The 25,676-nt window shown below is 65.4% G+C and overlaps 2 protein-coding genes across 6 annotated transcripts; both read left to right on the top strand.

Annotated features, from left to right (window-relative positions):
* Positions 1 to 2,356: 2,356 nt before the first annotated feature.
* On the top strand, positions 2,357 to 11,762 carry ZFTRAF1 (zinc finger TRAF-type containing 1). Of its 5 annotated transcripts, none has more exons than XM_054817672.1 (4): positions 2,357 to 2,735; positions 5,795 to 6,033; positions 6,671 to 6,882; positions 11,357 to 11,762. In XM_054817672.1, the coding sequence occupies exons 1-4, from the start codon at positions 2,406 to 2,408 to the stop codon at positions 11,746 to 11,748; spliced, it is 1,173 nt and encodes a 390-aa protein (XP_054673647.1). In that variant the 5' UTR covers positions 2,357 to 2,405; the 3' UTR covers positions 11,749 to 11,762. The 5 variants fall into 5 exon arrangements, with proteins under 5 accessions (XP_054673647.1, XP_054673648.1, XP_054673650.1 ...); XM_054817673.1 differs by lacking the exon at positions 11,357 to 11,762 and adding an exon at positions 7,606 to 9,214; XM_054817675.1 differs by having other exon boundaries at positions 2,363 to 2,388.
* A 4,111-nt stretch (positions 11,763 to 15,873) lies between these two features.
* TONSL (tonsoku like, DNA repair protein) lies at positions 15,874 to 25,670 on the top strand. The gene is made up of 25 exons (XM_054817972.1): positions 15,874 to 15,941; positions 16,524 to 16,619; positions 16,726 to 16,868; positions 16,965 to 17,172; positions 17,268 to 17,397; positions 17,477 to 17,648; positions 18,683 to 18,797; positions 18,928 to 19,073; positions 19,164 to 19,316; positions 20,586 to 20,711; positions 20,813 to 21,005; positions 21,423 to 21,487; positions 21,639 to 21,728; positions 21,847 to 21,919; positions 22,452 to 22,615; positions 22,712 to 22,838; positions 22,921 to 23,620; positions 23,756 to 23,906; positions 23,975 to 24,053; positions 24,147 to 24,445; positions 24,525 to 24,666; positions 24,745 to 24,917; positions 25,020 to 25,093; positions 25,227 to 25,360; positions 25,443 to 25,670. The coding sequence occupies exons 1-25, from the start codon at positions 15,911 to 15,913 to the stop codon at positions 25,616 to 25,618; spliced, it is 3,960 nt and encodes a 1,319-aa protein (XP_054673947.1). The 5' UTR covers positions 15,874 to 15,910; the 3' UTR covers positions 25,619 to 25,670.
* Positions 25,671 to 25,676: the final 6 nt, after the last annotated feature.

The raw sequence follows: 25,676 nt of genomic DNA, 5'->3' as shown, positions 1-25,676 counted from the left end.
CACACTGGGACTGGGGGTTACTGGGAGTACTGGTCACACTGGGAGTGGGGGTTACTGGGCATACTGGTCACATTGGGAGTGGGGGTTACTGGGAGTACTGGACTGGGGACACTGGGAGTACTGGTTACAGTGGGGCAGGGGACACTGGGGGGCACTGGTCACACTGGGAGTGGGGTTACTGGGGGTACTGGTAACACTGGGAGTGGGGGTACTGGGAGTACTGGTCACACTGGGGCAGGGGACACTGGGGGTACTGGTCACACCGGGACTGGGGGTTACTGGGTGTACTGGTCACACTGGGGCAGGGGACACTGGGGGTACTGGTCACATCGGGACTGGGAGTTACTGGGAGTACTGGTCACATGGACTGGGGGTTACTGGGAGTACTGGTAACACTGGGGCAGGGGACACTGGGGACACTGGTCACACTGGGACTGGGGGTTACTGGGAGTACTGGTAACAGTGGGAGTGGGGATACTGGGAGTGCTGGTCACACTGGGACTGGGGGTACTGAGGGTACTGGTCACGCTGGGGCAGGGGACACTGGGGACACTGGTCACACTGGGGACACTGGTCACACTGGAGTGGGGGCGTGAGGTGCTTGTTTCTGGGGGGTACTGGTCTGTACTGGTCTGCACTGGGCCACAGAGCTGGTACTGAGCTGTACTGGGCCGCACTGGGCTGTATTGGGCCACACTGGTCTGTACTGATCCGTACTGGTCTGCACTGGTCTGCAGTGGTCCGTACTGGGCTGTACAGGTCTATACTGGGCCATATTGGGCCATACTGGTCCACACTGGTCTGCACTGGTCTGCACTGGTCCGTACTGGGCTGTACGGGTCTATACTGGGCCATATTGGGCCATACTGGTCCGCACTGGTCTGCACTGGTCTGCACTGGTCCGTACTGGGCTGTACGGGTCTATACTGGGCCATATTGGGCCATACTGGTCCACACTGGTCCTTATTGGGCCATACTGGTCTGCACTGGGCCGCACTGGTCTGCACTGGGCCATGCTGGGCCATACTGGTCCACACTGGTCTGCACTGGTCTGCACTGGTCCGTACTGGGCTGTACGGGTCTATACTGGGCCGCACTGGTCTGCACTGGGCCGCACTGGTCTGCACTGGGCTGCACTGGTCCGTACTGGGCTGTACGGGTCTATACTGGCCCGCACTGGGCTGCACTGGGCTGCACTGGTCCGTACTGGGCTGTACGGGTCTATACTGGGCTGTACTGGGCCGCACTGGTCCGTACTGGTCCGCACTGGGCTGCACTGGGCTGCACTGGTCCGTACTGGGCTGTACGGGTCTATACTGGGCTGTACTGGGCCGCACTGGTCCGTACTGGTCCGTACTGGGCTGCACTGGGCCGTACTGGGCCACACTGGGCTGTACGGGTCTATACTGGGCCGCACTGGTCCGTACTGGGCCGCACTGGGCTGCACTGGGCCATGCTGGGCCATACTGGTCCACACTGGTCTGCACTGGTCCGTACTGGGCTGTACGGGTCTATACTGGGCCGCACTGGTCCGCACTGGTCTGCACTGGTCCGCACTGGTCTGCACTGGGCCGCACTGGTCCGTACTGGGCTGTATGGGTCTATACTGGGCCGCACTGGTCCGCACTGGTCTGCACTGGGCTGCACTGGTCCATACTGGGCTGTACAGGTCTATACTGGGCCGCACTGGGCCGCACTGGTCTGCACTGGTCCGTACTGGGCTGCACTGGGCCGCACTGGTCCGTACTGGGCTGTACGGGTCTATACTGGGCCATACTGGTCCGCACTGGTCTGCACTGGGCCGCACTGGTCCATACTGGGCTGTACAGGTCTATACTGGGCCGCACTGGGCCGTACTGGGCCGTACTGGGCTGTACGGGTCTATACTGGTCCGTACTGGGCCGTACTGGGCCGTACTGGTCCGCACTGGTCCATACTGGGCCGCACTGGGCTGTACGGGTCTATACTGGGCCGTACTGGTCCGTACTGGGCCGCCCTGGGCCGCCCTGGAGGCGCCGCGCAGCCCCCCCGCCCCCTCGGGCAGTGCCCGCCCCTCGCCCCGCCCTCTCTGCCAGACCCCGCCCCCTCGGGGGTTCCCCGTCGCCCATTGGCCCGCTCCCGCTGTGACGTATGGCCGTGCCCCGCCCCGCGGCCCCGCCGTGAGGAAGGTTGGGGGGGGGGGGGGGGGGGGGGGCCGGGCGCTGGCGGTGAAGTTTACGAGTCCAGGCCCGGCAGGGGGCGTGTCACCGACGTCTGCTTGTCCTCTCATTGGTCTTCTCGACGCCGGTCCCTCCTCCCGCGGGCGGTGATTGGCCGTGAGCCTGACGGACCGGGAGGGCGGGACCTAGGGGGGGTGGCCAAGATGGCGGCGGCGGCGGCGGTGGCGGGGTGAGGCGGCGGCGGCGATGATGTCCGGGGCGGAGGATCGTGAGGCCGGCGGGGGCCCGGCCGCCCCCTCCGCCCCCTCCTCGGCCCTTCCTGGCCCCGCGGTAGCTGCGGGTGTTCCGGGCGAGGCGGGCGGCGTCGAGGAGGCGGGTTCGCTTCTCGGTGGGGCCCGGCCTCACGGTGAGGCGGGTTCCGATCCCGACGCGCCGCCCAAGAAACGGTTAAGGGCGACGGGAACGGGGACGGGTGGGCCCGAGGGGGCGGCGGGCAGCGTGAAGCTGGAGGAGCGGCTCTACTCCGTGCTGTGCTGCACCGTCTGCCTCGACCTGCCCAAGGCCTCGGTCTACCAGGTACGGCCGGGCCCCGCGGCCCCCCCCGGGGCTTCCCCGGCGGCCACCGACACCCCCCCCCCCCCGCACCCCCATTCCTTCGGGGTTTTCTCCTCCCCTCACCGGTCACTGACCCCTCCCCGGGGCTCCTTGTGCCCCCCCCGGCCCCTGTCCTTGACCCCCCCCCCCCCCCGTTACTCACCGGCACCCCCAGCAGCTTCCTGTGTCCCCTCGGAGCCCCCCGAAGTGACACCCCGTGGCACCCCCCCCCCCACGGCCTGGGGGACCCCCCCACCCCGGCTGCTCCCCCCTGAGGGTGCTGAGCCCCCACCCTGCTTAGGGCCCCCACCCCTCGGGGGGTTCAGGGGGGTTCAGGCGCTCCCCACCCCCGCTGTTTGGGGGCATTGGGGTCCCCCCCCCCCAGGACCCGCAGGTTCCATCCCCCCCTGCCAAGCACCCAACCCTGGGGGGCTCCGGACCCCCCCAGCACCCTGAGCTGGCACCAGACACCCCGCCCCCCTCCAGGGACCCTTGTCCCCCCCCCAAATCACCCCCCTTCCCCCCGACTTTGTGCCACGCCGGGGGATCCCCCCCACCCAGAGCGGGCCCGGCACCGCCGGCGCTCACCGGAGCGGAGCAGCCGGTTATGTAAAGGCGCCGACAGCTTTCCCACCCGGCCAGCATCCATTTCGTGGTACGCGGGACCCGTCGGCAGCCCCGCGGTAACGGCCGAGTCACCGGCGCGGTGCTCTACCGGCGCAACCCGTGCTCCCGGCAGTGCCGGCGGCGTGCCGGTTGGCAGCCGGTTTCGGTGGCGACAAAGCTCGGACGCAAAGGTCATCCCCCTCCCCCGCACCGGTGGCCGTAGGCTTTGCCGGTTGCGTGCTAAGACTATCCGGTGACGGTGCGGGCGGCGGTGGTGGCGGCAGAGCCAGGAGGGGGGGGAAGCTCCCGGCTGCTTTGGTTTTGGGGGTGAATTTTTTGGGGGTGCAGTAAGATGGCCGCTGGCTTGGGGCGAAGGGATCCCCTTGGCCGTGACAGTTAAAACCTCGCCGGAGCCGCGCCCGGTGAGAGATCCCCACCGATCCGGTGCCGGCGCTTGCCAAACCGGCTCTGCGTGCTCGGTGGGGAGGGGGGGGGCGGCATGGCCTTCGTCACGGCCTCCTCTTCCTCCTCGCTCCTGCGGTCGCTCGTCCCTCTAATTATTTACGACGAGGGCTCTGCCGGGGGTGTAATTAAACCCGGGAGCCACCGCGGTGGCGGCCGGTGGCGTGGCCGTGCCGGCACCTTCCCCGAGCAGCCTGTCGGGTGAGTTCGTCAGGGCCGAAGCGCTAACGAGCGGCTGTAATTACACGCTCGCACCGAGGAGGAGCTGGCACCGCCGCGGTTGTGGGAGCGCTCAGCTGGCATTCGCTTCTTGTTTTGGCTCGCTTGCCGGTATTTTTAGCGCCGTAGCGGCGAGGCACCGCGGGGGGAAGCCGGCGGTTCACCGGCACCGTGCCGAGCCGAAACCGTAAGGGATTTTTAGCCGGATGCGTGCCGGTGCTCAGCCTGAAGCTGCCACGGGCATTTCGGAGCCAGGACCCCTAGCCCGTAACCGTGTTTCGGCGGCGTCGCGGTGGGGCCGGTTTAATGCCCGGCTGCCGCGCTCTGGACCCGGCAGGAGGGAAGATCCGAAATCTTTTGGAGCCGGAACAATGGACGCCGTGGGTAAACAGATCCGGCGCTAATCCCCGCGGCAGGGTCAGGCCTTTCCCATCCCGGCTGAGGATTAAAGCTTTTCCCGGCGCTCCCGGTCATCCCGCCAGCAGGAATCTCACCGGAATACTCACTGCTGGAGTTTTCCCATCCATTGGGAACAGCCGCGCGTCCCTCGAACGATCCCGGAGAAGCGTCTCGCCGGGATGCCGTCTGCTTCCCGACCGCCTCCGGCAGCTCCCGCTGGATTCGGTGATACCTTCACCCGCTCTGCCGGGGATTTTATCGGCGATACCTTTGCCCGGACGCCCGAGGTGATGAAGACGGCTTCTCCCATCCTCCCGAGGCATCGCCTTCGGCAGACTCTGGAAATTCGGCGCTGGCTCTTTGCTCTTGGGCTGGTTTTTTACCCCCGTCTGGTTTTTGGGATGGATGGTGGCGCTGCCGGGATCTCCTCCGGTGCCGGTGGCTTTGACCTGGAGCTGCCACGAAGCGTGACGGTCCCACGTCTCCTTCCCCTCCTCGAGGGTTTTGGCAGCTGCTGTAAATGTGTCTTAAACTGATTTTTTTTTTTTTTTCCCCGTAAACCCAGAGATTTTATAATTTATTTTTTTTAACATCTGCACACTGGATCGGGCGATTCCGGCAAGCCGCGGTGAAGCCAACCTACATCCTCTCATGTCACCCCGTATCAAAACACAAAAGAATTGGAGTAAAAGAGATTTATTACGTATAATTTTCATCGCCCTGGTGAAGTCTCCCAGCGCTGCTCTCCCCCGGGGTGCCGATCTTTGCCGCACGGGCGTTTGGCACGGAGATGGATTTTCTGCGCCGGTTGGAGCCCTGAGTCCCACCCCGGCGCTCCGAACCCTTGGAAACAGACGCCACACCCACCCCATTTTGGTGTAATTCCCCCCATTCCCGCGGCAGGAGGCACGCGGGGGGCTCCGCTCCCCCCTTCCCCGGCCGGTTTTGGTTATCCCGAATCCCAGGGAGGGAATTGGATTCCCGCGGGATGGCCGGGAACTGGAGGAGGAGGAGGGACGCTGGGAGGAAGCTTCTCCCATCCCCGGCAAACGAGGTCAGTCCTAATTACAGAAGCGCCGCGTCGGATGGGACGTGTCTGGGCCGGCGTGAGAACCGGCAGACGCCGGAGACCCTGCCCGCCCTGCCTGCCCTGCCCGCCCTCCGGCTACGCAGAACCGCCGGCGGCCGACGCGGGGGCTGGACGGGCCGTGTGCCGGGGTGGTTATTTTGGGAGGAACGGGGAAATCAAAGCGCCGACGGGTCCGAATTCGCTTCGTTTGCCGTCGCGTGATTCGGTTTCCCCCCGCGCCGGGATCTCGCGAGAGGCTGATGCTTTTATTTCTCCTCTTCCTCAGTGCACCAACGGCCACCTGATGTGCGCCGGCTGCTTCATCCACCTCCTGGCAGACGCTCGGCTAAAGGAGGAACAAGCCACTTGCCCGAATTGCCGGTGCGAGATCAGTAAGAGCTTGTGTTGCCGAAATCTGGCTGTGGAAAAAGCCGTCAGCGAGTTGCCTTCCGAGTGCGGCTTCTGCATGCAGCAATTCCCCCGATCCCTCCTGGAGCGGCACCAGAAAGAGGAATGCCAGGACAGGTAAAGAGTTTCCCTTCTTTTCGGCGGGTTGCCGGCGTTACCGGCGTGGTTCGTGGCGCTCTACCGGCGCGGGGACGCTTGGAGTTTGGGCAGCCTCGCTGCTCGAAGCCGGGACTCGCGCGGCGCTGAGCCCCCGCCATCGGGTTGCCGTGGGCGGGAGGGTTTCTCTGGCTTGACCACGCCGTCGGAGCCGGTTCCGGTGTCGTGGTGAAGCCGTTGGCGCTCAGCGGCGCCCCGTGTCCCCTCCGGCCCCCGGCACGGGGTGGTCCTGCTGCGAAATTCCCCCATGGCCGCGTCCCGCCTCCCTTGGGAGGTGCCGGTGCTTTGGGGGAGGATGAGGCACCGTTTACGGCGTGCGGCAGCTGCCGGTATCTGCCGTGGGAACGCGCCGCGTTCTGGCTGCGGCGCAGGCGTTACCGGATGGTTCTCCACGGGGCGTGAAACCGCTCTCCCGGATTTACCGCATCCAAATTCACCCGACCGGGCCCGGCAGCGGCAGAAACGAGCTTCTGCTCATCCCTGCCGTCCTCGCTGCCCGCTCCCGGCACCGGTACAGCCGCATCGGCCGTATCTTCCTCTTGGCATCCCAATCCGGTGAATATTTACCGTTATTTTCTTTTGGCTCTCCCCACCCCAGGGTGACCCAGTGCAAATACAAGCGGATCGGGTGCCCGTGGCAGGGTCCGTACCACGAGCTGACGGTGCACGAAGCCGAATGCACCCACCCCACCAAAACCGGCAACGAGCTGATGGAGATTTTAGACGAAATGGACCAAACGAGGAAAAAAGAAATGCAGCTTTATAACAGCATCTTCAGCCTCCTCAGCTTCGAAAAGATCGGCTACACAGGTAACGGCTCGCTCGGGCCGCGTTTCCTCCCGGCGCCGACGCCGTTTCAGCGCTACCGAAACCTGGTTTTATCTGGCGCGGGGATCGGCCGGAGCCTCCGTCCTCGACCGCGAGCCAAGCGCTGAGTTTAAACCTGCCGTTTCCCCGCGACGTTTTATCGGATGCCGGAGGGAGACCGGCCACGCTGCGCCTCCCCCTCGCCTTCCCGCCGTTCTTGCCTTTGCCGAGGGGTTTTTACCGAACCCCTCTACCTGCCCGCCGGAAAGCTGCCGGAACCACGGCGGTTGTGTTTGCACCGGGGCGGCGGGATTCGGCCGATAACGGGCATGAAAAATCCCTGTTTCGGCTGCGGAAGGAGGTAAGCTGGAGCTTTTCTTGGTACGGCGATGTTAAAACCGCGCCTAGGGCCGCTGCCGAACGCCGGTTTCGGCTTTAAATGCCAGGAGGGGAGGATTTTCCCCTCGGCCGCTCTCCCGGTGTGCCGGCACCCCGGTTGTCTCACTCCGGCATGGCTGGCACGGATGAGGTGTGGGAATCCGGTGAGAGCGGCTCAGGTTTTGTGCCGGGAGCTCGGGCTGTGGCCGCCCGGCCACGTCCCCGGTGCCGGGGCTCAGCCCCGGTAAAACCGGGCAGCTCGGCACCGAGACGCCGCGGTGTTGGCGGCGAAACCCAGCGATGGGAACGCGGCGTGGCTGGAATAACGGATCCCCCTCCTCTGTCCAGGTTTTACCGGCCGGGCTCTCTCCTCGCCGCGCTCTCCTGGAAGCGCCGACGAAGGGCACCGTGCCATCCCTCGCGCTCGCGGTTACGCTTGGCGAGCTCACGGTCCCTACGCCGTCACCGCAACCGCCCGGTGCCTTCGCCAGCGCCGAACTGGGAGCGTCTCGGTGCCGTGTAACCACACCAGGAGCCTGCGGGCCGTATCACCGCTGTTTGTGCCCCGCGGTGACGCTTCACCGCGCCGCCTCGCTCCTCGATTTGTCCGCCTAATCCCAATAAATTACGCCTTCCTACCCGAACCGTATCCTGTCTCTCTGTCCCGCCGCGCCGTCGGACCCTGGTGAAGCCTTTTGGCAGCCGGTGGCGGTTGCTGGCATGCCGTTGAATGCCGGTAAAGCCTTTTGGCAGCCGGTGATGGTTGCCGGCACGTTGTTGGACGCTGGTAAAGCCTTTTGGCATCCGGTGATGGTTGCCGGCACCTTGCAGGACGCTGGTAAAGCCTTTTGGCAGCCACTGGTTGTTACCGGCACACCGTCAAAAGCCGGTAAAGCCTTTTGGCAGCCACTGGCGCTTGCCGGCACGCCGTAGGACACTAGTAAATCCTTTTTGGCAACCGGTGGCGGTCGCTGGCACCTCGTAGGACGCTGGTAAATCCTTCTGGCAGCTGCTGGCGCTTGCCGGCACGCCGTAGGACGCCGGTAAAGTGTTTTGGCAGCCGGTGGGGGTTGCCGGCACCTTGTAGGACGCTGGTAAAGTGTTTTGGCAGCCGGTGGCGGTGGCCGGCACCTTGTAGGATGCTGGCAAATCCTTCTGGCAGCCGGTGGCGGTGGCCGGCACGCCGTAGGAAGCCGGTAAATCCCTTTGGCGAGCAGCGAGCGGCGCAGCCGCCCCTCTCGGCAGCGTCACCGAACAGCCGCGGGCGGGTCGCGTCCCTCGTTAGGTTTAATCGCGGAACTTAGCTCGGTCCCAGCTTGCGGCTCGGCTTTTGGCGCCGGTTTGTTAGTTCCTTGTTAGTTCCTTGTTAGTTCCTTGTTAGTTCCTTGTTAGTTCCTTCCCCCCTTTCCCCTGTTTTCTCTACATTATAAGAACATTTAAGATATTCTCACTGCTTCCTACTATTTCCTTGGTTATTTCTCCACCCTTTTTTCCTTGCTTTTTTCCCTTGTTCTTTCCCCACCTTTTTCCTCTCTTCCCCCCCCCCCCATTCTTCCTTGTTATTTCCTTGTTATTTCCCTCAGGTTTTTTCCTCGTTCTTTCCCCACCTCTTTTCCCTCATCTTTTTTTCCTTGTTTTTATCTCATTCTTTCCCCGCCTTTTTCCCTGTTATTTCCCTGCTCTTTTTCCTTGGGGTTTTTCCTTGTTCTTTCCCTGCTGTTTTTCCTCATTTTTCCCTTGTTCCTTCCCCGTGTTTTTTCCCCATTATCCCCCGTTATTTCCCCGTGTTTTTTCCATGCTTTTCCTCATTATTTTTCCTTGTTATCCCCTGTGATTTCTCCGTTTGTTTTTCCCCACGGTTTTTCCCTGTTATCTCCCATTATTTCCCCTGCGGTTATTTCCCCCCTGCCGTTTCCCCCTGCTTTTCCCCGTTATTTCCCCACCGCTTTCCCCTGTGGTTATTTCCCCCCTGCTGCTTTCCCCTGCTTTTCCCTGTGGTTATTTCCCCCTGCCGTTTCCCTGCTGTTTTGCCTGCTTTTCCCCGCTATTTCCCCCTGCTGTTTTGCCTGCTTTGCTGCGGTTGTTTTTCCCTGCTTTTCCCTGATATTTCCCCCCACCATGGTTCTTTTCCCCTGCTTTTCCTCATGGTTATTTCCCCGTCGTTTCCCACCCCCCATGGTTATTTCCCCGTCGTTTCCCCCCGCTTTTCCCCACGGTTATTCCCCCCCCATGGTTATTTCCCCATTGTTTCCCCCTGCTGTTTTCCCCTGCTTTTCCCCCCTGCTGCAGTTGTTTCTGCCTGCTTTTCTCCGCGGTTATTTCCCTGTCGTTTCCCCTGCTTTTCTCTGCGGTTATTCCCCCCCTCCGTGGCTATTTCCCTGCCGTTTCCCCCTGCTTTTCTTCGTGGCTATTTCCCCGCCGTTTCCCCCTGCTTTTCTTCGTGGCTATTTCCCCGCCGTTTCCCCCTGCTTTTCCTCGTGGTTATTTCCCCGCCGTTTCCCCCCGCTTCTCCCCGTGGTTATCCCCCCCTCCCCGTGGTTATTTCCCCGCCGTTTCCCCCCGCTTTTCCTCGTGGTTATTTCCCCGCCGTTTCCCCCCGCTTCTCCCCGTGGTTATCCCCCCCTCCCCGTGGTTATTTCCCCGCCGTTTCCCCCCGCTTTTCCTCGTGGTTATTTCCCCGCCGTTTCCCCCCGCTTCTCCCCGTGGTTATCCCCCCCTCCCCGTGGTTATTTCCCTGCCGTTTCCCCCTGCTTTTCCTCATGGTTATTTCCCCGCCGTTTCCCCCCGCTTTTCCTCGTGGTTATCCCCCCCTCCCCGTGGTTATTTCCCTGCCGTTTCCCCCTGCTTTTCCTCATGGTTATTTCCCCCTGCTTTTCCCCACGGTTATCCCCCCCTCCCCGTGGTTATTTCCCCACCGTTTCCCCCCGCTTTTCCTCGTGGTTATTTCCCCACCGTTTCCCCCCGCTTTTCCTCGTGGTTATTTCCCCGCCGTTTCCCCCCGCTTTTCCTCGTGGTTATTTCCCCGCCGTTTCCCCCCGCTTTTCCTCGTGGTTATCCCCCCCTCCCCGTGGCTATTTCCCCGCCGTTTCCCCCTGCTTTTCTTCGTGGCTATTTCCCCGCCGTTTCCCCCTGCTTTTCCTCGTGGTTATTTCCCCGCCGTTTCCCCCTGCTTTTCCTCGTGGTTATTTCCCCGCCGTTTCCCCCCACTTTTCCCCACGGTTATCCCCCCCTCCCCATGGTTATTTCCCTGCCATTTCCCCCTGCTTTTCCTCATGGTTATTTCCCCCTGCTTTTCCCCACGGTTATCCCCCCCTCCCCGTGGTTATTTCCCCACCGTTTCCCCCCGCTTTTCCTCGTGGTTATTTCCCCGCCGTTTCCCCCCGCTTTTCCTCGTGGTTATCCCCCCCTCCCCGTGGTTATTTCCCTGCCGTTTCCCCCTGCTTTTCCTCATGGTTATTTCCCCCTGCTTTTCCCCACGGTTATCCCCCCCCTCCCCGTGGTTATTTCCCCGCCGTTTCCCCCTGCTTTTCCTCGTGGTTATCCCGCCCTCCCTGTGGTTATTTCCCCGCCGTTTCCCCCCACTTTTCCCCATGGTTATTTCCCCCCTCCCCGTGGTTATTTCCCCGCCGTTTCCCCCCGCTTTTCCTCATGGTTATTTCCCCGCCGTTTCCCCCCGCTTTTCCTCATGGTTATTTCCCTGCTGTTTCCCCCCACTTTTCCCCACGGTTATCCCCCCCCTCCCCGTGGTTATTTCCCCGCCGTTTCCCCCCGCTTTTCCTCGTGGTTATCCCCCCCTCCCCGTGGTTGTTTCCCCCCGCTTTTCCTCGTGGTTATCCCCCCCTCCCCGTGGTTATTTCCCCGCCGTTTCCCCCCCACTTTTCCCCACGGTTATTTCCCCCCTCCCCGTGGTTGTTTCCCCCCACTTTTCCCCACAGTTATTTCCCCCCTCCCCATGGTTATTTTCCCCCCGCGATTACTCCCCCCCCCCCCCATTTTCCCAATTACTTCCCCCCCCCCCCCCGCGGCGGTTATTTCCCCCGTTATTTCCCCGCCGCCCTCACTCTCTTCCCCCCCGTCCCCGCTCCCCGCTCTCTTCCAGAGGTGCAGTTCCGCCCGTACCGCACCGACGACTTCATCACGCGCCTGTACTACGAGACGCCGCGCCTGACCGTCCTCAACCAGACGTGGGTGCTCAAAGCTCGCGTCAACGACTCGGAGCGTAACCCCAACCTCTCGTGCAAGCGCACGCTCTCCTTCCAGCTCATCCTCAAGAGCAAGATCAACTCGCCGATGGAATGCTCCTTCCTCCTCCTCGAGGGACCCTACGACGACGTCAAGATCCGCCCCGTCATCTACCACTTCGTTTTCAGCAACGAGAGCAACGAGACGGATTACATGGCGCTGCCCATCGTCGACTCCGTGGAGTGTAACAAACTGCTGGCGGCTAAAAACATCAACCTGCGGCTTTTTATATTTCAGATTCAGAAATGAGACGAACCGGGGGGGAGGGGAGGGGGAGAAAGAGCCCCCCGGGGTGGGGGAGGGAGGGGGGGGGGGGAAGGGGAAAAAAAAAAAAAAAAAAAAAAAAGAAGAAAAACAAATCGACAAAAAAAACCAAACCCAAACCCCACACCGAAAGAAAGAAATAAGGAATTAAAATCGTTCTCGGACCTTCCTCCGCCTCCTCGTCCGAACGCCGGTTTCGAGGGGGGGAAAAGGAACTCAAAAGGCTGCGTGCTGGGGGGGGGGGGGGAACCCCAAAAATGATGTTTTCAGGGGGGAAAAAACCCTCCCAGAAATGGTGGGGGTGGGGGGGGAAAAAAACCCCCAAAACTGGTGGGGTTTGGGGAGGGAAAACCACCCAAAAATAGCGGGGTTGGGGGAGGAAAACCCAAAATGTCATTTTCTGGGGGGAAAACCCTCCCCAAAATGTCATTTTTGGAGGCGAAAAAACCCCAAAATGTCATTTTTTGGGGGGAAAAACCCTCCTGAAATGTTGTTTGGGGGGGGGGAATCCAAAAATGCCAGGTTTGGGGGGGAAAAATCACCCAAAAATGCCGGGTTTGGGGGAAAAAACACCCAAAAATGCTGGGTTTGGGGGAAAAAACACCCAAAACTGCTGGGTTTTGGGGGAAAAAACACCCAAAACTGCTGGGTTTTGGGGGAAAACCACCCAAAAATGCTGGGTTTTGGGGGAAAAACCACCCAAAAATGCTGGGTTTTGGGGGAAAAACACCCAAAAATGCTGGGTTTTGGGGGAAAAAACACCCAAAAATGCTGGGTTTTGGGGGAAAAAACACCCAAAAATGCTGGGTTTTGGGGGAAAAACACCCAAAAATGCTGGGTTTTGGGGGAAAACACACCCAAAAATGCTGGGTTTTGGGGGAAAATCACCCAAAAATGCTGGGTTTTGGGGGAAAAATCACCCAAAAATGCTGGGTTTTGGGGGAAAAACACCCAAAAATGCTGGGTTTGGGGGGGGGGAACCCCAAAAAACTGCTTTGGGGGAAAAAACCCCAACCCCCACCATTTTCCGGGGAAAAACACCTCAAAAAACGCCATTTTCAAAGGGGGGGGACACCCCACCCCCCCCCCCCAACCCCGCCGTTTTCAGGGGAAAACCCCCCAAACCCCCCTGGTTTCAAGGGGACCCCCCCCCCCCCAAAAAATGGCATTTTGAAGGGGAAAAGCAACCCCCAAACCCCCAAACGGCCCTTTTCAAGGGGAAAACCCCAAAACCTCTTTTTTTGGGGGGGGGGGACGACACCCACGACCCCCCCAAAGCCGCTGTTTTCAAGGGGGGGGAGGGAACCCCCAACCCCCCCATTTTGCAGGTGAAAAAAAGCCCCAAATTGCCCCAAATCTGCGGGGGGGGGTGGGGGGTTTGGGGGGTGGGGGGGAGGGGCGCGTTGTGCTCCCCGAGGACTAAAGGGGGAGTTTCCCAATTAGGGGAATTATTGGGGGGGGTTAATTGGGGGGGGGGGGGGCAGCGTGTTCACCCCCACCCCGCTCTTGGAATTAGCTCGGCGCTAACGAGCCCGGCGTAAACGGCTTTTTGGGGTGAAACGCCGGGGTCTGAGCTGAACTGGTTTGTAATGGAGTGAACTGGGAGCGGGGCAGGGGAGGCGTCCCAGTCCTCCCAGTTTGGGAACCTCGTTACTTAACGAGGGGCGGGGGTGTCTGGGAGGACTGGGAGCACTGGGATGGGGGTACTGGGGATACTGGGAGGCACTGGGCTGCGTGTAACAGGGATACTGGGAGCACTGGGCTGGGGGTACTGGGGATACTGGGAGGCACTGGGCTGCGTGTAAGGAGGATACTGGGAGCACTGGGATGGGGGTGACTGGGGGCACTGGGATGGGGATACTGGGAGGCACTGGGCTGCGTGTAAGGGGGATACTGGGAGCAGTGGGCTGGGGATACTGGGAGGCACTGGGCTGCGTGTAACAGGGATACTGGGAGCACTGGGCTGGGGGTACTGGGGATACTGGGAGGCACTGGGCTGCGTGTAAGGGGGATACTGGGTATACTGGGAGGCACTGGGCTGCGTGTAAAGAGGATACTGGGAGCACTGGGATGGGGGTGACTGGGGGCACTGGGATGGGGATACTGGGAGGCACTGGGCTGCGTGTAAGGGGGATACTGGGAGCACTGGGCTGCGTGTAACAGGGATACTGGGAGCACTGGGCTGGGGGTACTGGGAGGCACTGGGCTGCGTGTAAGGGGGATACTGGGAGCACTGGGATGGGGGTGACTGGGGGCACTGGGATGGGGATACTGGGAGGCACTGGGCTGGGGATACTGGGGATACTGGGAGCACTGGGCTGTGTGTAAGGGGGATACTGGGAACACTGGGCTGGGGATACTGGGGATACTGGGAGGCACTGGGCTGCGTGTAACAGGGATACTGGGAGCACTGGGCTGGGGGTACTGGGGATACTGGGAGGCACTGGGCTGCGTGTAAGGAGGATACTGGGAGCACTGGGATGGGGGTGACTGGGGGCACTGGGATGGGGATACTGGGAGGCACTGGGCTGCGTGTAAGGGGGATACTGGGAGCACTGGGCTGGGGGTACTGGGGATACTGGGAGGCACTGGGCTGCGTGTGAGGGGGATACTGGGAGCACTGGGCTGGGGGTACTGGGGATACTGGGAGGCACTGGGCTGCGTGTAAGGGGGATACTGGGAGCACTGGGATGGGGGTGACTGGGGGCACTGGGATGGGGATACTGGGAGGCACTGGGCTGCGTGTAAGGGGGATACTGGGAGGCACTGGGCTGCGTGTAAGGGGGATACTGGGGATACTGGGAGGCACTGGGCTGCGTGTAAGGGAGATACTGGGAGCACTGGGATGGGGGTGACTGGGGGCACTGGGATGGGGATACTGGGAGGCACTGGGCTGCGTGTAAGGGGGATACTGGGGATACTGGGAGGCACTGGGCTGTGTGTAACAGGGATACTGGGAGCACTGGGCTGGGGATACTGGGAGGCACTGGGCTGGGCATACTGGGGATACTGGGATGGGGATTACTGGGGATACTGGGAGCACTGGGCTGCGTGTAGGGGGTGATTGGGGGCACTGGGCTGGGGATTACTGGGGATACTGGGATGGGGGTTACTGGGTATACTGGGAGGCACTGGGATAGGGGTTACTGGAGAAACTGGTCGGCACTGGGCTGGGGAAACTGGGGGCAGTGGGCAGGGTGTTGCTGGGGATACTGGGAGGCACTGGGATGGGGATACTGGGGATACTGGGAATTTTTGGAGAAACTGGGCAGCCCTGGGCTGCAGAGTCATATGGGGGGGGGGGGGGTACTGGGAGTACTGGGAGGCACTGGGGGGGGACTGGGAGACAGTGAGGTGCACTGGGAGCACCAGTAAGGCTGAACTGGGATGTCAGACTGGGGAGCACTGGGAGCTACTGGAGGCTACTGGGAGGTACTGGGACCACTGGACTGGGGATACTGGGGAGCGCTGGGAGCTACTGGAGGCTACTGGGAGGTACTGGGAGGTACCGGGACCACTGGACTGGGGGTACTGGGGATCGCTGGGAGCTACTGGTGAGCACTGGGAGGTACTGGGAGGTACCAGGACCACTGGACTGGGGGTACTGGGGAGCACTGGGAGCTACTGGAGTGTACTGGGAGGTACTGGGGGGGCACTGGGACCACTGATCTGGGGCTATTGGGGAACACTGGGAGCTACTGGAGTGTACTGGAGTGTACTGGGACCACTGGGCTGGGGCTGCTGGGGGCACTGGGGCCGCCACACTTCCCATAGTGCCCCGCGCCCCGCCACACTTCCCATCGTGCCCCGCGCCACGCCACACTTCCCATCACCCCCCGCGCCTCGCCACACTTCCCATCGCGCCCCGCGCCCCGCCACACTTCCCATCACCCCCCGCGCCCCACTTCCCATCGTGCCCTGCGCCCCCCCGCCACACTTCCCATCACCCCCCGCGGCCGCGCGCGGGACAGGCCGCCAGCGCTAGTCCCCGCCCCTTGGGCCGGCTTCTCCTCCCCGCTCTGACCAATGGCAGCGCCCGCCTCCCGCCTTTCCCAGCGCGGATTGGCTCAGAGGGGCGGAGCGCGGGCCAATGAGGAGAGAGAGCGGGGCGGGGCGCGTGCAGCGGCGGCAGCGGCGGCGGCGGGTGATGAGCGCGGAGCGGGCGCGCGAGATTCGGCGTGAGTCCGGGCCTGTCCCGGGGTGCAGTGGGGGGACACCGGGAATGCACCGGGATACACCGGGATACACCGGGATGGAGGGGGGTGCACCGGGGGGACACCGGGAATGCCCCGGGGATCCAGGGGGGCACGGGGGGATCCAGCCCCCCCCCCAGGTCTCGGGGTCTCCCCGTGCCCCCTCGGGTTCCTCAGGCGGCCCCTCCCCCCCCCCGGGCCCTCAGGGTCCCCCCGCGGGGGTGGGGTGGGGGTGGGGGTCCCTCAGGGTGTCCTGTCCCCTCCCCCCCGTGTCTGACCCCCCCCGGGTCCCCCCAGTCCCTCAGGGTCGTGTGTCCCCCCCCGGGTGTTCCCCGGTCCCTCGGGGTCCCTCCCCCCGTGTGCCCCCCAGGGTCCCGTCCCCCGCCCTGTGTGTCCCCCCCATCCCTCAGGACCCCCCCAGGGTCCGTGTCCCCGTCCCCCCCCCGCAGGAATTGGGGTTCAGGGCCAGCCCAGGGGGCTGCTCTGGGCACGGGCTGGTTTGGGGGGGTCCCCGGAGGGGGGTGGAGGGGAAAAGGGGGTTCACCGGGCTGAGCCCCCCCTCCCCAGAGCTGCAGAAGGCGAAGGAGAAGGCGCAGCGCAGCGGGAGCCGGGGGCAGGAGGCCGCGCTCTGTAACCAGCTCGGGGAGATCCTGGCCAGCCATGGTGCGTCGGCACGGCACGGCGCCGGCGTGAACCCCGTAACGATGGGGGGGGGGGCGCTCCTGGACCCCCCCCCATCCCAACTCTGCGGTGTTTCCCCCCCCGGCAGGACGCTACGAGGAGGCTCTGGCCGAGCACCGGCAGGAGCTGCGGTTACTGGAAGGAGCCGGCGACGGGCTCGGCTGCGCCGTGGCTCACCGGAAGATCGGCGAGCGCCTGGCCGAGCTGGAGAACTACGAGGCGGCGTTAAAAGTGGGGTGCCGGTTCTTTTGGGGGGGCTCGGGGGGGGGAATACGGTGGGGGGGGGGGGTTGTGGGGTGTCTCAGACCTCTCCCCCCCTCCCCGCAGCACCAACGTCGGCACCTGGAACTGGCTCGGTCCCTCTCGGACGACACGGAGCAGCAGCGAGCCTGGGCCACCATCGGCCGGACGTACATGTTCATCGCCGACAGCCGTTCGCCGGGGGAAGAGACGGCGGCGCCGGCGTTACCGGCGTTGCGCGAAGCCGAACGGGCTTTCCGCACCAGTTTGGCTATCGTGGAGGAGAAACTGGAAGGTGAGGTCGTGCCGGGCGACGTCCCGTCGCCGCCGCATCCCCTCGATTCCCCGCGGAGCTTCTCCAGGCGCCGAACCCGCCGGTATTTTTACCAGGAGTCGTGCCGAACCGGGAACTGACGGAAATGAGGACGCGGCTTTACCTTAATTTGGGTTTGGTCTACGACAGCTTGAAGGAATCGGCCAAACGCGATCGCTACATCAAAAAAAGCATCTTCCTCGCCGAGTAAGGACGGGCGGCGGGTTCGGGGGGAGAGGGGGCGGCGGGCAAAATCCGGCAACGACGGCGGCGGTTCCGATTGCAGGCAGGGGCGGCTCGACGAGGATCTTTACCGCGCGTACTTCAACCTGGGCAGCATCGGCCTGCGGGAGGGCGACCGCTCCGGGGCGCTGCGCTGCCTGGCCCGGGCGCGCGACTGCGCCCGCAGGATGAGGGAGAAGGCACTGGAGAGCGAGTGCTGCGGCTGCGCGGGCCAGGTGGGCGCCGGCCGCTCTCCTCGGGCTTTGGGTGCTCCCCCTTTTTTTTCCTGGGTGCTCCCCCTTTTTTTTCCTGGGTGCTCCCCCTTTTTTTTCCTGGGTGCTTTCCTTTCTGACGGGTGCTCCCCCTTTTTTCTTCCTGAGTGCTCCCCCTTTTTTCTTCCTGGGTGCTCCCCCTTTTTTCTTCCTGGGTGCTTTCCTTTCTGATGGGTGCCCCCCCTTTTTCCTGGGTGCCCCCCCTTTTTCCTGGGTGCCCCCCCTTTTTCCTGGGTGCCCCTCTTTCTGATGAGTGTTTCCCCATTTCCTGGGTGCCCCCCCTTTTTCCTTTCTGACGGGTGCTCCCTCTTTTTCCTGGGTGCTCCCCTTTGTCATGGATACCCCCCCTCTTTTTCCTGGGTCCCCCCCTTTCTGACAGCTGCCCCCCTTTTTCCTGGGTGCTCCCCCTTTTTCCTGGGTGCTTTCCTTTCTGACGGGTGCTCCCCCCTTTTTTCCTGGGTGCTCCCCTTTTCTGATGGGTGCCCCCCTTTCTAATGAGTGTTTCCCCATTTCCTGGGTGCTCCCCCTTTTTCCTTCCTGACCGGTGCCCCCCCTTTTTCCTGGGTGCCCCCCCTTTTTCCTGGGTGCCCCTGTTTCTGATGGGTGCTCCCCTTTCTGATGAGTGTTTCCCCATTTCCTGGGTGCCCCCCCTTTTTCCTGGGTGCTTTCCTTTCTGATGGGTGCTCCCCCCTTTTTTTCTGGGTGCCCCCCTTTTCTGATGGGTGCCCCCCTTTCTGATGAGTGTTTCCCCATTTCCTGGGTGCCCCCCCTTTTTCCTGGGTGCCCCCCCTTTTTCCTGGGTGCTTTCCTTTCTGACGGGTGCTCCCCCTTTTTCCTTCTGACGGGTGCTCCCCCCCTTTTTCCTGGGTGCTCCCCCTTTTCTGATGGGTGCCCCCCTTTCTAATGAGTGTTTCCCCATTTCCTGGGTGCCCCCCCCTTTTTCCTGGGTCCCCCCGCCCTTTCTGACGGGTGCCCCCCACCCCGCGCGCGTCGCCCAGGTCCTGCTGAGTTTGGGTGACTTCGCGGCCGCCAAGCGCTCCTTGAAGCACGCCTACCTCCTGGGCTCGCGGCAGCCCCGGCAGCGTCACCTCATCCGCTCCAACCTCCGCTACGGTGAGCCGGTGCCGCGCCGGTGCCGCGCCGGTGCCGGCGTCCCCGAGGGAGGGACGGCGGACACGGAGGCAGGGGGGCTCGGGGTGGCCCCGGGGGGTCCCCAACTTGCCCTCCTCGCCTCCCCCCGTAGCCACCAAGGTGACGCGGCTGCAGGAGGCTCTGGAGGAGGCGGTGGCCGGTGACCCGCCGGCGGCGCTGGCCCTCTGCGAGCAGCTGGGGGACGCTTTCTCCAAGCACGGGGACTTTGCGCGAGCCGTGGAGTACTACCAAAAACAGGCGAGCGAGGAGGGGGGCGGGCGGGGGGGTTTTTGGGGGGGGGGGGTCGTTTTGACTAACGGGGTGTCCCTCGGGGCGGGGGGGGAGCAGCTGAGCTTGGCGGAGGCGCTGGGGAGGCCGCCGGGGGAGCTGGCCGTTATCCACGTCTCGTTGGCCACCACCTTCGGGGACCTGAAGGACCCCGCTCGAGCCGTCCATCACTACCGGCAGGAGCTGGCGCTGCACCGCGGCGACGCGCTGGAGGCGAGTTTGGGGGGGGGGGGGGGGGCTCAAAGGGTCCCCGAGGGGTTCGCTGGGTCCCTGGGAGGGGGGGTTCCCTGGGTCTTTGGGGGGGTTCTGGGTCTCTGGGGGGGTTCCCCAGGTCTTGGGGGGCTCTTTGGGTCTCTGGGGGGGGGGTCCCTGGGTCTTGGCTGGGGGGGGGGGGTTCCTCGGGTCCCTGGGGGGGTTCCCCAGGTCTTGGGGGGGCTCTTTGGGTCTCTGGGGGGGGGGGTCCCTGGGTCTTGGCTGGGGGGGGGGGTTCCTCGGGTCCCTGGGGGGGTTCCCCAGGTCTTGGGGGGGCTCTTTGGGTCCCTGGGGGGGTTCCTCAGGTCTTGGGGGGGCTCTTTGGGTCCCTGGGGGGGTTCCCTGGGTCCCTGGGGGGGTTCCTCAGGTCTTGGCTGGGGGGTGGGGTTCCTCAGGTCTCTGGGGGGGTTCCCCAGTTCTTGGGGGGCTCTTTGGGTCCCTGGGGGGGTTCCTCAGGTCTTGGGGGGCTCTTTGGGTCTCTGGGGGGTTCCCTGGGTCCCTGGGGGGGTTCCTCAGGTCTTGGGGGGCTCTTTGGGTCCCTGGGGGGTTCCCTGGGTTTTTAGGGGGGTTCTGGGTCCCTGGGGGGGTTCCTTGGGTCTCGGGGGGGGGGGGGTGGGTCCTTGGGGGGGTTCTGGGTCTCTGGGGGAGGTTTCTCAGGTCTTGGGGGGGCTCTTTGGATCCCTGGGGGGGTTCCCCAGGTCTTGGGGGGCTCTTGGGGTCCCTGGGTCCTTGGGGGGGTTCTGGGTCCCTGGGGGGGTTCCTCAGGTCTTGGGGGGGTCCTTGGGTCTTCGGGGGGCTCCTCAGGTCCCTGGGGGGGTTTGACAGGTCTTGGGGGGCTCTTTGGATCCCTGGGGGGGCTCCCTGGGTCTTTGGGGGGGTTCCTTGGGGGGGGTCCCCATTTCCCTCAGATGTGAGGGGACCCCCAGCGAGCCTGTCCCCGAGTCGGGGGGGGTGGGAGGTGACAAGGACATGGTGGCTGTGGGGTCCTGGGGGGGTCCTGTGGCTCAGTGGGGGGTCCCCATGTCCTGGGCGGTGTCCCCACGTCCTGGGGGGGGTCCCCATGTCCTGGGGGGTCCCGGGGGGTCCCGTGGCTCAGTGGGGGGGTCCCCATGTCCTGGGGGGGGTCCCATGGCTCAGTGGGGGGGTCCCCATGTCCCGGGGGGGTCCCGTGGCTCGGCGTGTCCCCCCCCCCAGCCCCGTGGCGGGGTGCTGAGCGCCGGCGCTGCCCAGGAGGGGAAGACGTGGCTGAACGTGGCGCTGGCCATGGAGGAGGCGGGCGACCCCCCCGCCCAGCTCCAGCCCTGCTTCCAAACCGCGCTGGCACGCGCCGAAACGGCCGGAGACCCCCGGCTGCAGGTGAGGGGCGGGGGCGGGGTACGGACCCCCCGAGTGCGTCCGTGTCCCCCCCCCCCAGCTCGATCTGGGGCCCGACCTTCCTCCCTCCTCTTCCTCCCCAGCGGCAGATCCTGCGGCACCTCCACGCGCTGCAGGTACGGAACGGCGACGCCGAAGCGGCTGCCGGTACCGCGGGCCGGTTGGAGGAGCTGGGGGGCTGCGGCGGCGAGGAGGAGGAGGAGGAGGAGGAGGAGGAGGAAGAACCGGAGAGCAGCGAGGCGCAGGACGAGAGCGAGCTGGAGCTGTCGGAGAGCGGTGAGGGGGGATTTGGGGGGGGGGGGGGCGAGGGGGGAAATTTTGGGGGGCAAGGGGGGCGATTTGGGGGATAAGGGGGGATTTTGGGGGGCGAGGAAGGAAATTTGGGGGGGTGAAGGGGGGATTTGGGGGTGAAGGGGGGATTTTGGGGGCCCAGGGGGAAAATTTGGGGAGGCGAGGGGGAAGATTTTGGGGGGTTGAGGGGGATTTGGGGATAAGAGGGGATTTTGGGGGGTGAGGGGGAAAATTTTGGGGGGTGAGGGGGAAAATTTTGGGGGGGTTGAAGGGGATTTGCGGGGCAAGGGGAGGATTTGGGGGGCAAGGGGAGGATTTTGGGGGCCCGGGGGGATTTTGGGGGTGCAGGGTCCCCACACGGGGGGGTGTCACGGTTCACAAACCGGGGGGGGTCTTTCCCAGAGGGGGAGGAAGACGAACTCGACGGCTACCCCAAGAGCGTCCCCGGGCGCCGGCGGCTCAGCAAGGTGAGCGAGGGGTCTGGGGGGGGGGGGATGTCTCCCCCTTTCCCCTGACCCCCCCAAAGAGGAGTTTGGGGGATCCCCTGGGTGCCGGGGGTCCCCTATCATGTGTGTCATCCCCCCCCCCCCTCTTTTTTCCCCCCCCCGGTGCCGGCAGTGGAACCGGCGCAACGAGCGGGGCGAGACCCCCCTGCACCGCGCCTGCATCGAGGGCGACCTGCGCCGCGTCCAGCTCTTCCTCAGGCAGGTGGGCGAGGGGCCGGGGGGGTCCCCTAAACCGGGGGGGGGGGTCCCCTAAACCGGGGGGGGCTCCTTCGGCAAAGCCCGGCGTCACCGTATCCCCGCGCCCCCCTTTTTTTCTTTAGGGGCACCCCCTGAACCCCCGCGATTACTGCGGCTGGACCCCGCTGCACGAAGCCTGCAACCACGGGCACCTGGGTGAGTCGGGGCGCCGGTAGAGCCCCCCCCGGTGCCGGTAGAGCCCCGCTGGCACCGGTAGAGCCCCCCCAGTGCCGGCAGAGCCCCACTGGCACCGGTAGAACCCCACTGGCACCGGTAGAGCCCCCCCGGTGCCGGTAGAGCCCCCCCGGTGCCAGTAGAGCCCCAGTGGCACCGGTAGAGCCCCCCCAGTGGCACCGGTAGAGCCCCCCCAGTGGCACCGGTAGAACCCCCCCGGTGCCGGTAGAGCCCCCCTGGCACCGGTAGAGCCCCCCCAGTGGCACCGGTAGAGCCCCCCCAGTGGCACTGGTAGAGCCCCCCCAGTGGCACCGGTAGAGCCCCCCCGGTGCCGGTAGAGCCCCCCCGGTGCCGGTAGAACCCCAGTGGCACCGGTAGAGCCCCCCCAGTGGCACCGGTAGAACCCCCCTGGTGCCAGTAGAGCCCCGCTGGCACCGGTAGAGCCCCCCCGGTGCCAGTAGAGCCCCGCTGGCACCGGTAGAGCCCCCCCTCTTGCTATCCGCCCCCCCCCAAGAAATCGTCCGGTTGCTGCTGGACCGGGGAGCGGCGCTGGACGACCCGGGGGGGCCGGGCTGCGAAGGCATCACCCCCCTGCACGACGCCCTCAGCTGCGGCCACTTCGAGGTGGCCGAGCTCTTGGTGCGGCGCGGAGCGTCAGTGACGGCCAGGAACGCCAGGGTGAGCCGCCGGAATTTGGGGGGGGGGGCACCCCGAGATCAGCGGGAGAGGGTCGTTTCACCGTCGTGTTCCCCCCCCCCCCCCAAAATCTCGCAGGGTTTGACGCCGCTGGGGACGCTGGAGGAGTGGGTGAGCGCCTACGGCAAGGAGCTGGACCAGGAGACGCGGCAACGGTGCCGGGACGCCGAGCGGCTGCTGAAGGAGGCGGCGGCGGCGGCAGGAGGTGGGATGCGGCGCGGTAACGCCGGCACCCCGCTCCCCTCCGCTTTTTTGGGGGTGCTGAGGGTGCTGGGTTTCCGCCGCAGCCCCGCCGCAGCTCGAGTCCTCGCCGTTGTTCGACGCTGAGCTCAGCGAGCGCCAAATCCCGCGGCCGCGCTCCCCAGCGGCGGCGGCAGAGCCGGAGGCCGGTGACATGTCGCCGCTGAGGCCGGTGAAGAAGCGGCAGCGGGTGCCGGGGTTCGGCGCGCAGGAGGGAGCGGGGCCGGAGCCGGAGCCGACCGAGTACGAAGCCACGATCCGGGGCCTCGGCAGCGCCAGATCCCTGCTCGGTGGCGGCACCGCCGCGGTACCATGCCGGCAGCCGGCGCTCATCCCGGCCGAGCAGTACCTGGAGGAGGAGGACTGGCTGGAAGACGACCTGGGGGGGTGCCGGGGGGGCCGTAAGCGGCCGCGCCGGGACCCCCAGGAACTGGCGCCCGTTTTGGAGGACACCACGGAGCCGGAGAGCGACGGCGAGGTCCCGGCAGCGGCCTGGCAGCAGCCGCGGCGCCGTCGGAGCGTGCAAAGCCGCCTCACCCGCCTGGTGGAGAGGATCCCGGCGGGGCGCTGCCGGGAACGCCGACCCCCCGAGGCCGCCGGGACCCCCCTCCCTGCCGCAGCTGAGGGCGAGGGGAGCCCCCCCCGCCTGCCCGCGCCGCTGCCCGTGCCGCTGCCCGCGCCGCTGCCCGCTCTCCGCGTGCGGGTGCGGGTCCAGGACGACGTCTTCCTCATCCCCGTGCCCCAGGGGTAAGTTCTGCCCCCCCGTTTTTCACCACCACCCCCCCTTAATTCCCCTCGGGGACCCCCCCCGTGGCCGGCGCCGGCGCTCACCGGTGACCCCCCCCCCCCCGCCACCCTCCCGGTTGTGCCGGCGCGCGGCAGCGAGAGCCTCACCGTGGGCTGGCTGGCGGAACGGGCGGCCGAACGGTATTACCAAACCCGCGGGCTGCTACCGCGCCTCAGCCTCCAGAAAGAGGGGGCTCTGCTGGCCCCCCAGGACCCGGTGGGGGACGTCCTGCAGAGCAACGAGGAGGTGAGCCCCGAGCCCCCCGCCCCGTACCCGTTACCGCTTACCGGCACCGACGGCTTTTGGCGCTGCAGGTGCTGGCGGAGGTGAAGTGCTGGGACGTGCCGCCCCTGGCCGAGCGGTACCGGAGGGCTTGCCGGAGCCTGGCCGTGGGTAAGGACGCCCCCCCCGCCGCCGCTGCCCCCCCGGGGCTACCGAAACCCGCCGCCGGCTACCGAAACCCACCGCCGGCGTCTCTCCCGGCAGAGCCTCACCCGCTGCTGCTGAAGGTGACGGAGCTGCGGGAGCAGACCCCGGCGTTGGGGCTCGGGGGGGGCCTGGCCCTGCGCCCCCCCCACTTCCCCCCGCTCCTGCGCGCCCTCAAGCTGCAGGCGCCGCTGCGGCAGCTCCGGTTACGCGGTTGCGGTTTACCGGACGAGGCGGCCGCCGACCTGCTGGCCACGCTGGCCACTCTGCCTGCCCTCACCCTCCTCGATTTAGCCGGGAACCGTCTCGGCGCCCAGGGGCTGCGGCAGCTCCTGCCCCGGCAGCCCGGCACCTTCCAGGTAAGGGGTGGGCAGTGCCCCCAAAACCGCCGGGTTTCTCCCCAAAATCCGTGCCCTGAGCGCCCCGCGGTCCCGGCAGAGCCTGGAGGAGCTGGACCTGAGCCTGAACCCGCTGGGCGACGCCGGCTGCCGGCCCCTGGCCCTGCTGCTGCGGTCCTGCCCGGCGCTCGCCACGCTGCGGCTGCAGGCCTGCGGCTTCGCCGACGCCTTCAGCCTCGCCGGTAAGCGTTGGCGGTAACGCGCCGGTAACGCCGCGGGCGCCACGCGGTTCTTTTAACGGCGTCGCCGTCGGCTCGCAGGAACGCCGCGGTTGCAGACGTTGGCTCTGTCCTACAACGCCCTGGGGCCGGCGGCGCTGGAGCGGCTCCTCGGCGACCTCCCGTGCCGCAGCCTCGGCCGACTGGAGCTGGGCTGCGTCGCCACGACGGCGCCGCATCTCCTCGCCGCGGCCCTCGGCCGGTACCTGGCGCAGGTGAGCCGTGGCGGGGACGCGGGGGGGGAGGGGGACGGGACGCACACGGGGTTGGCGGGTGCCGGTTGTGCCGGTTGTGCCGGTACCGGTGTGTTCCGGCAGGACGGCTGCGCCCTGAGCCACCTCACGCTCGCCGGGAACCGCCTGGGTGACGGCGACGTCCTGGAGGTGACCAGGTGAGGGGACGCGCGGCAATCCCGGCGTCGGCATCCTCCGCCTCTCACCGGAGAACCGCGCCGGCTCCGGCACGGCACTGCGGAACGTGGGGGAGCCCCTGGGCCCCCCCTCGCCATCCCCCCCCGCCCGCAGGTGCCTCCCGGCGTGTCCGGCTCTGGTTTCCCTGGATTTTTCGGCCAATCCCGGGATCGGCGCCGCGGCGCTGCGGGCGCTGCTCCACGCCCTGGAAGAGCGGAGCCAGGGGCTCCGGTTCCTCAGTCTGGCAGGTCGGGCAGCGGCGCGGGCAGCAGTTTGGGCAAATCCCCCCCCCCCCCCACCGGAGCTAACGGCAACCCCCCTCCCCGCCAGGCTGCTCCGTGCGGTTGGACGACGCGACTCGCGCCGAAATCGCCGCCAAAATCCAGGATTTCCGGCTCTGCGGCCGCCACGTCCGCCAGAGCGACCAGCAGGATGTCGGCAAAGCTTGGCGCGCTCCCGCCGGCACTGTCGTGCGGCACCGTAAGCTCTTCTGCAAGAGCCTCTGAAGCGCCGGCGTCTCGCGGTTTTAACCGGCGCGGCCATTACACGCCGTATTTATGAACG

This window comes from Grus americana, chromosome 2 (assembly GCF_028858705.1).
Source record: "Grus americana isolate bGruAme1 chromosome 2, bGruAme1.mat, whole genome shotgun sequence".
Classification (NCBI taxonomy): Eukaryota; Metazoa; Chordata; class Aves; order Gruiformes; family Gruidae; genus Grus; species Grus americana.
The sequence above is the reverse complement of the archived record's forward strand: the minus strand, read 5'-3'. Positions and strand labels throughout refer to the sequence as shown.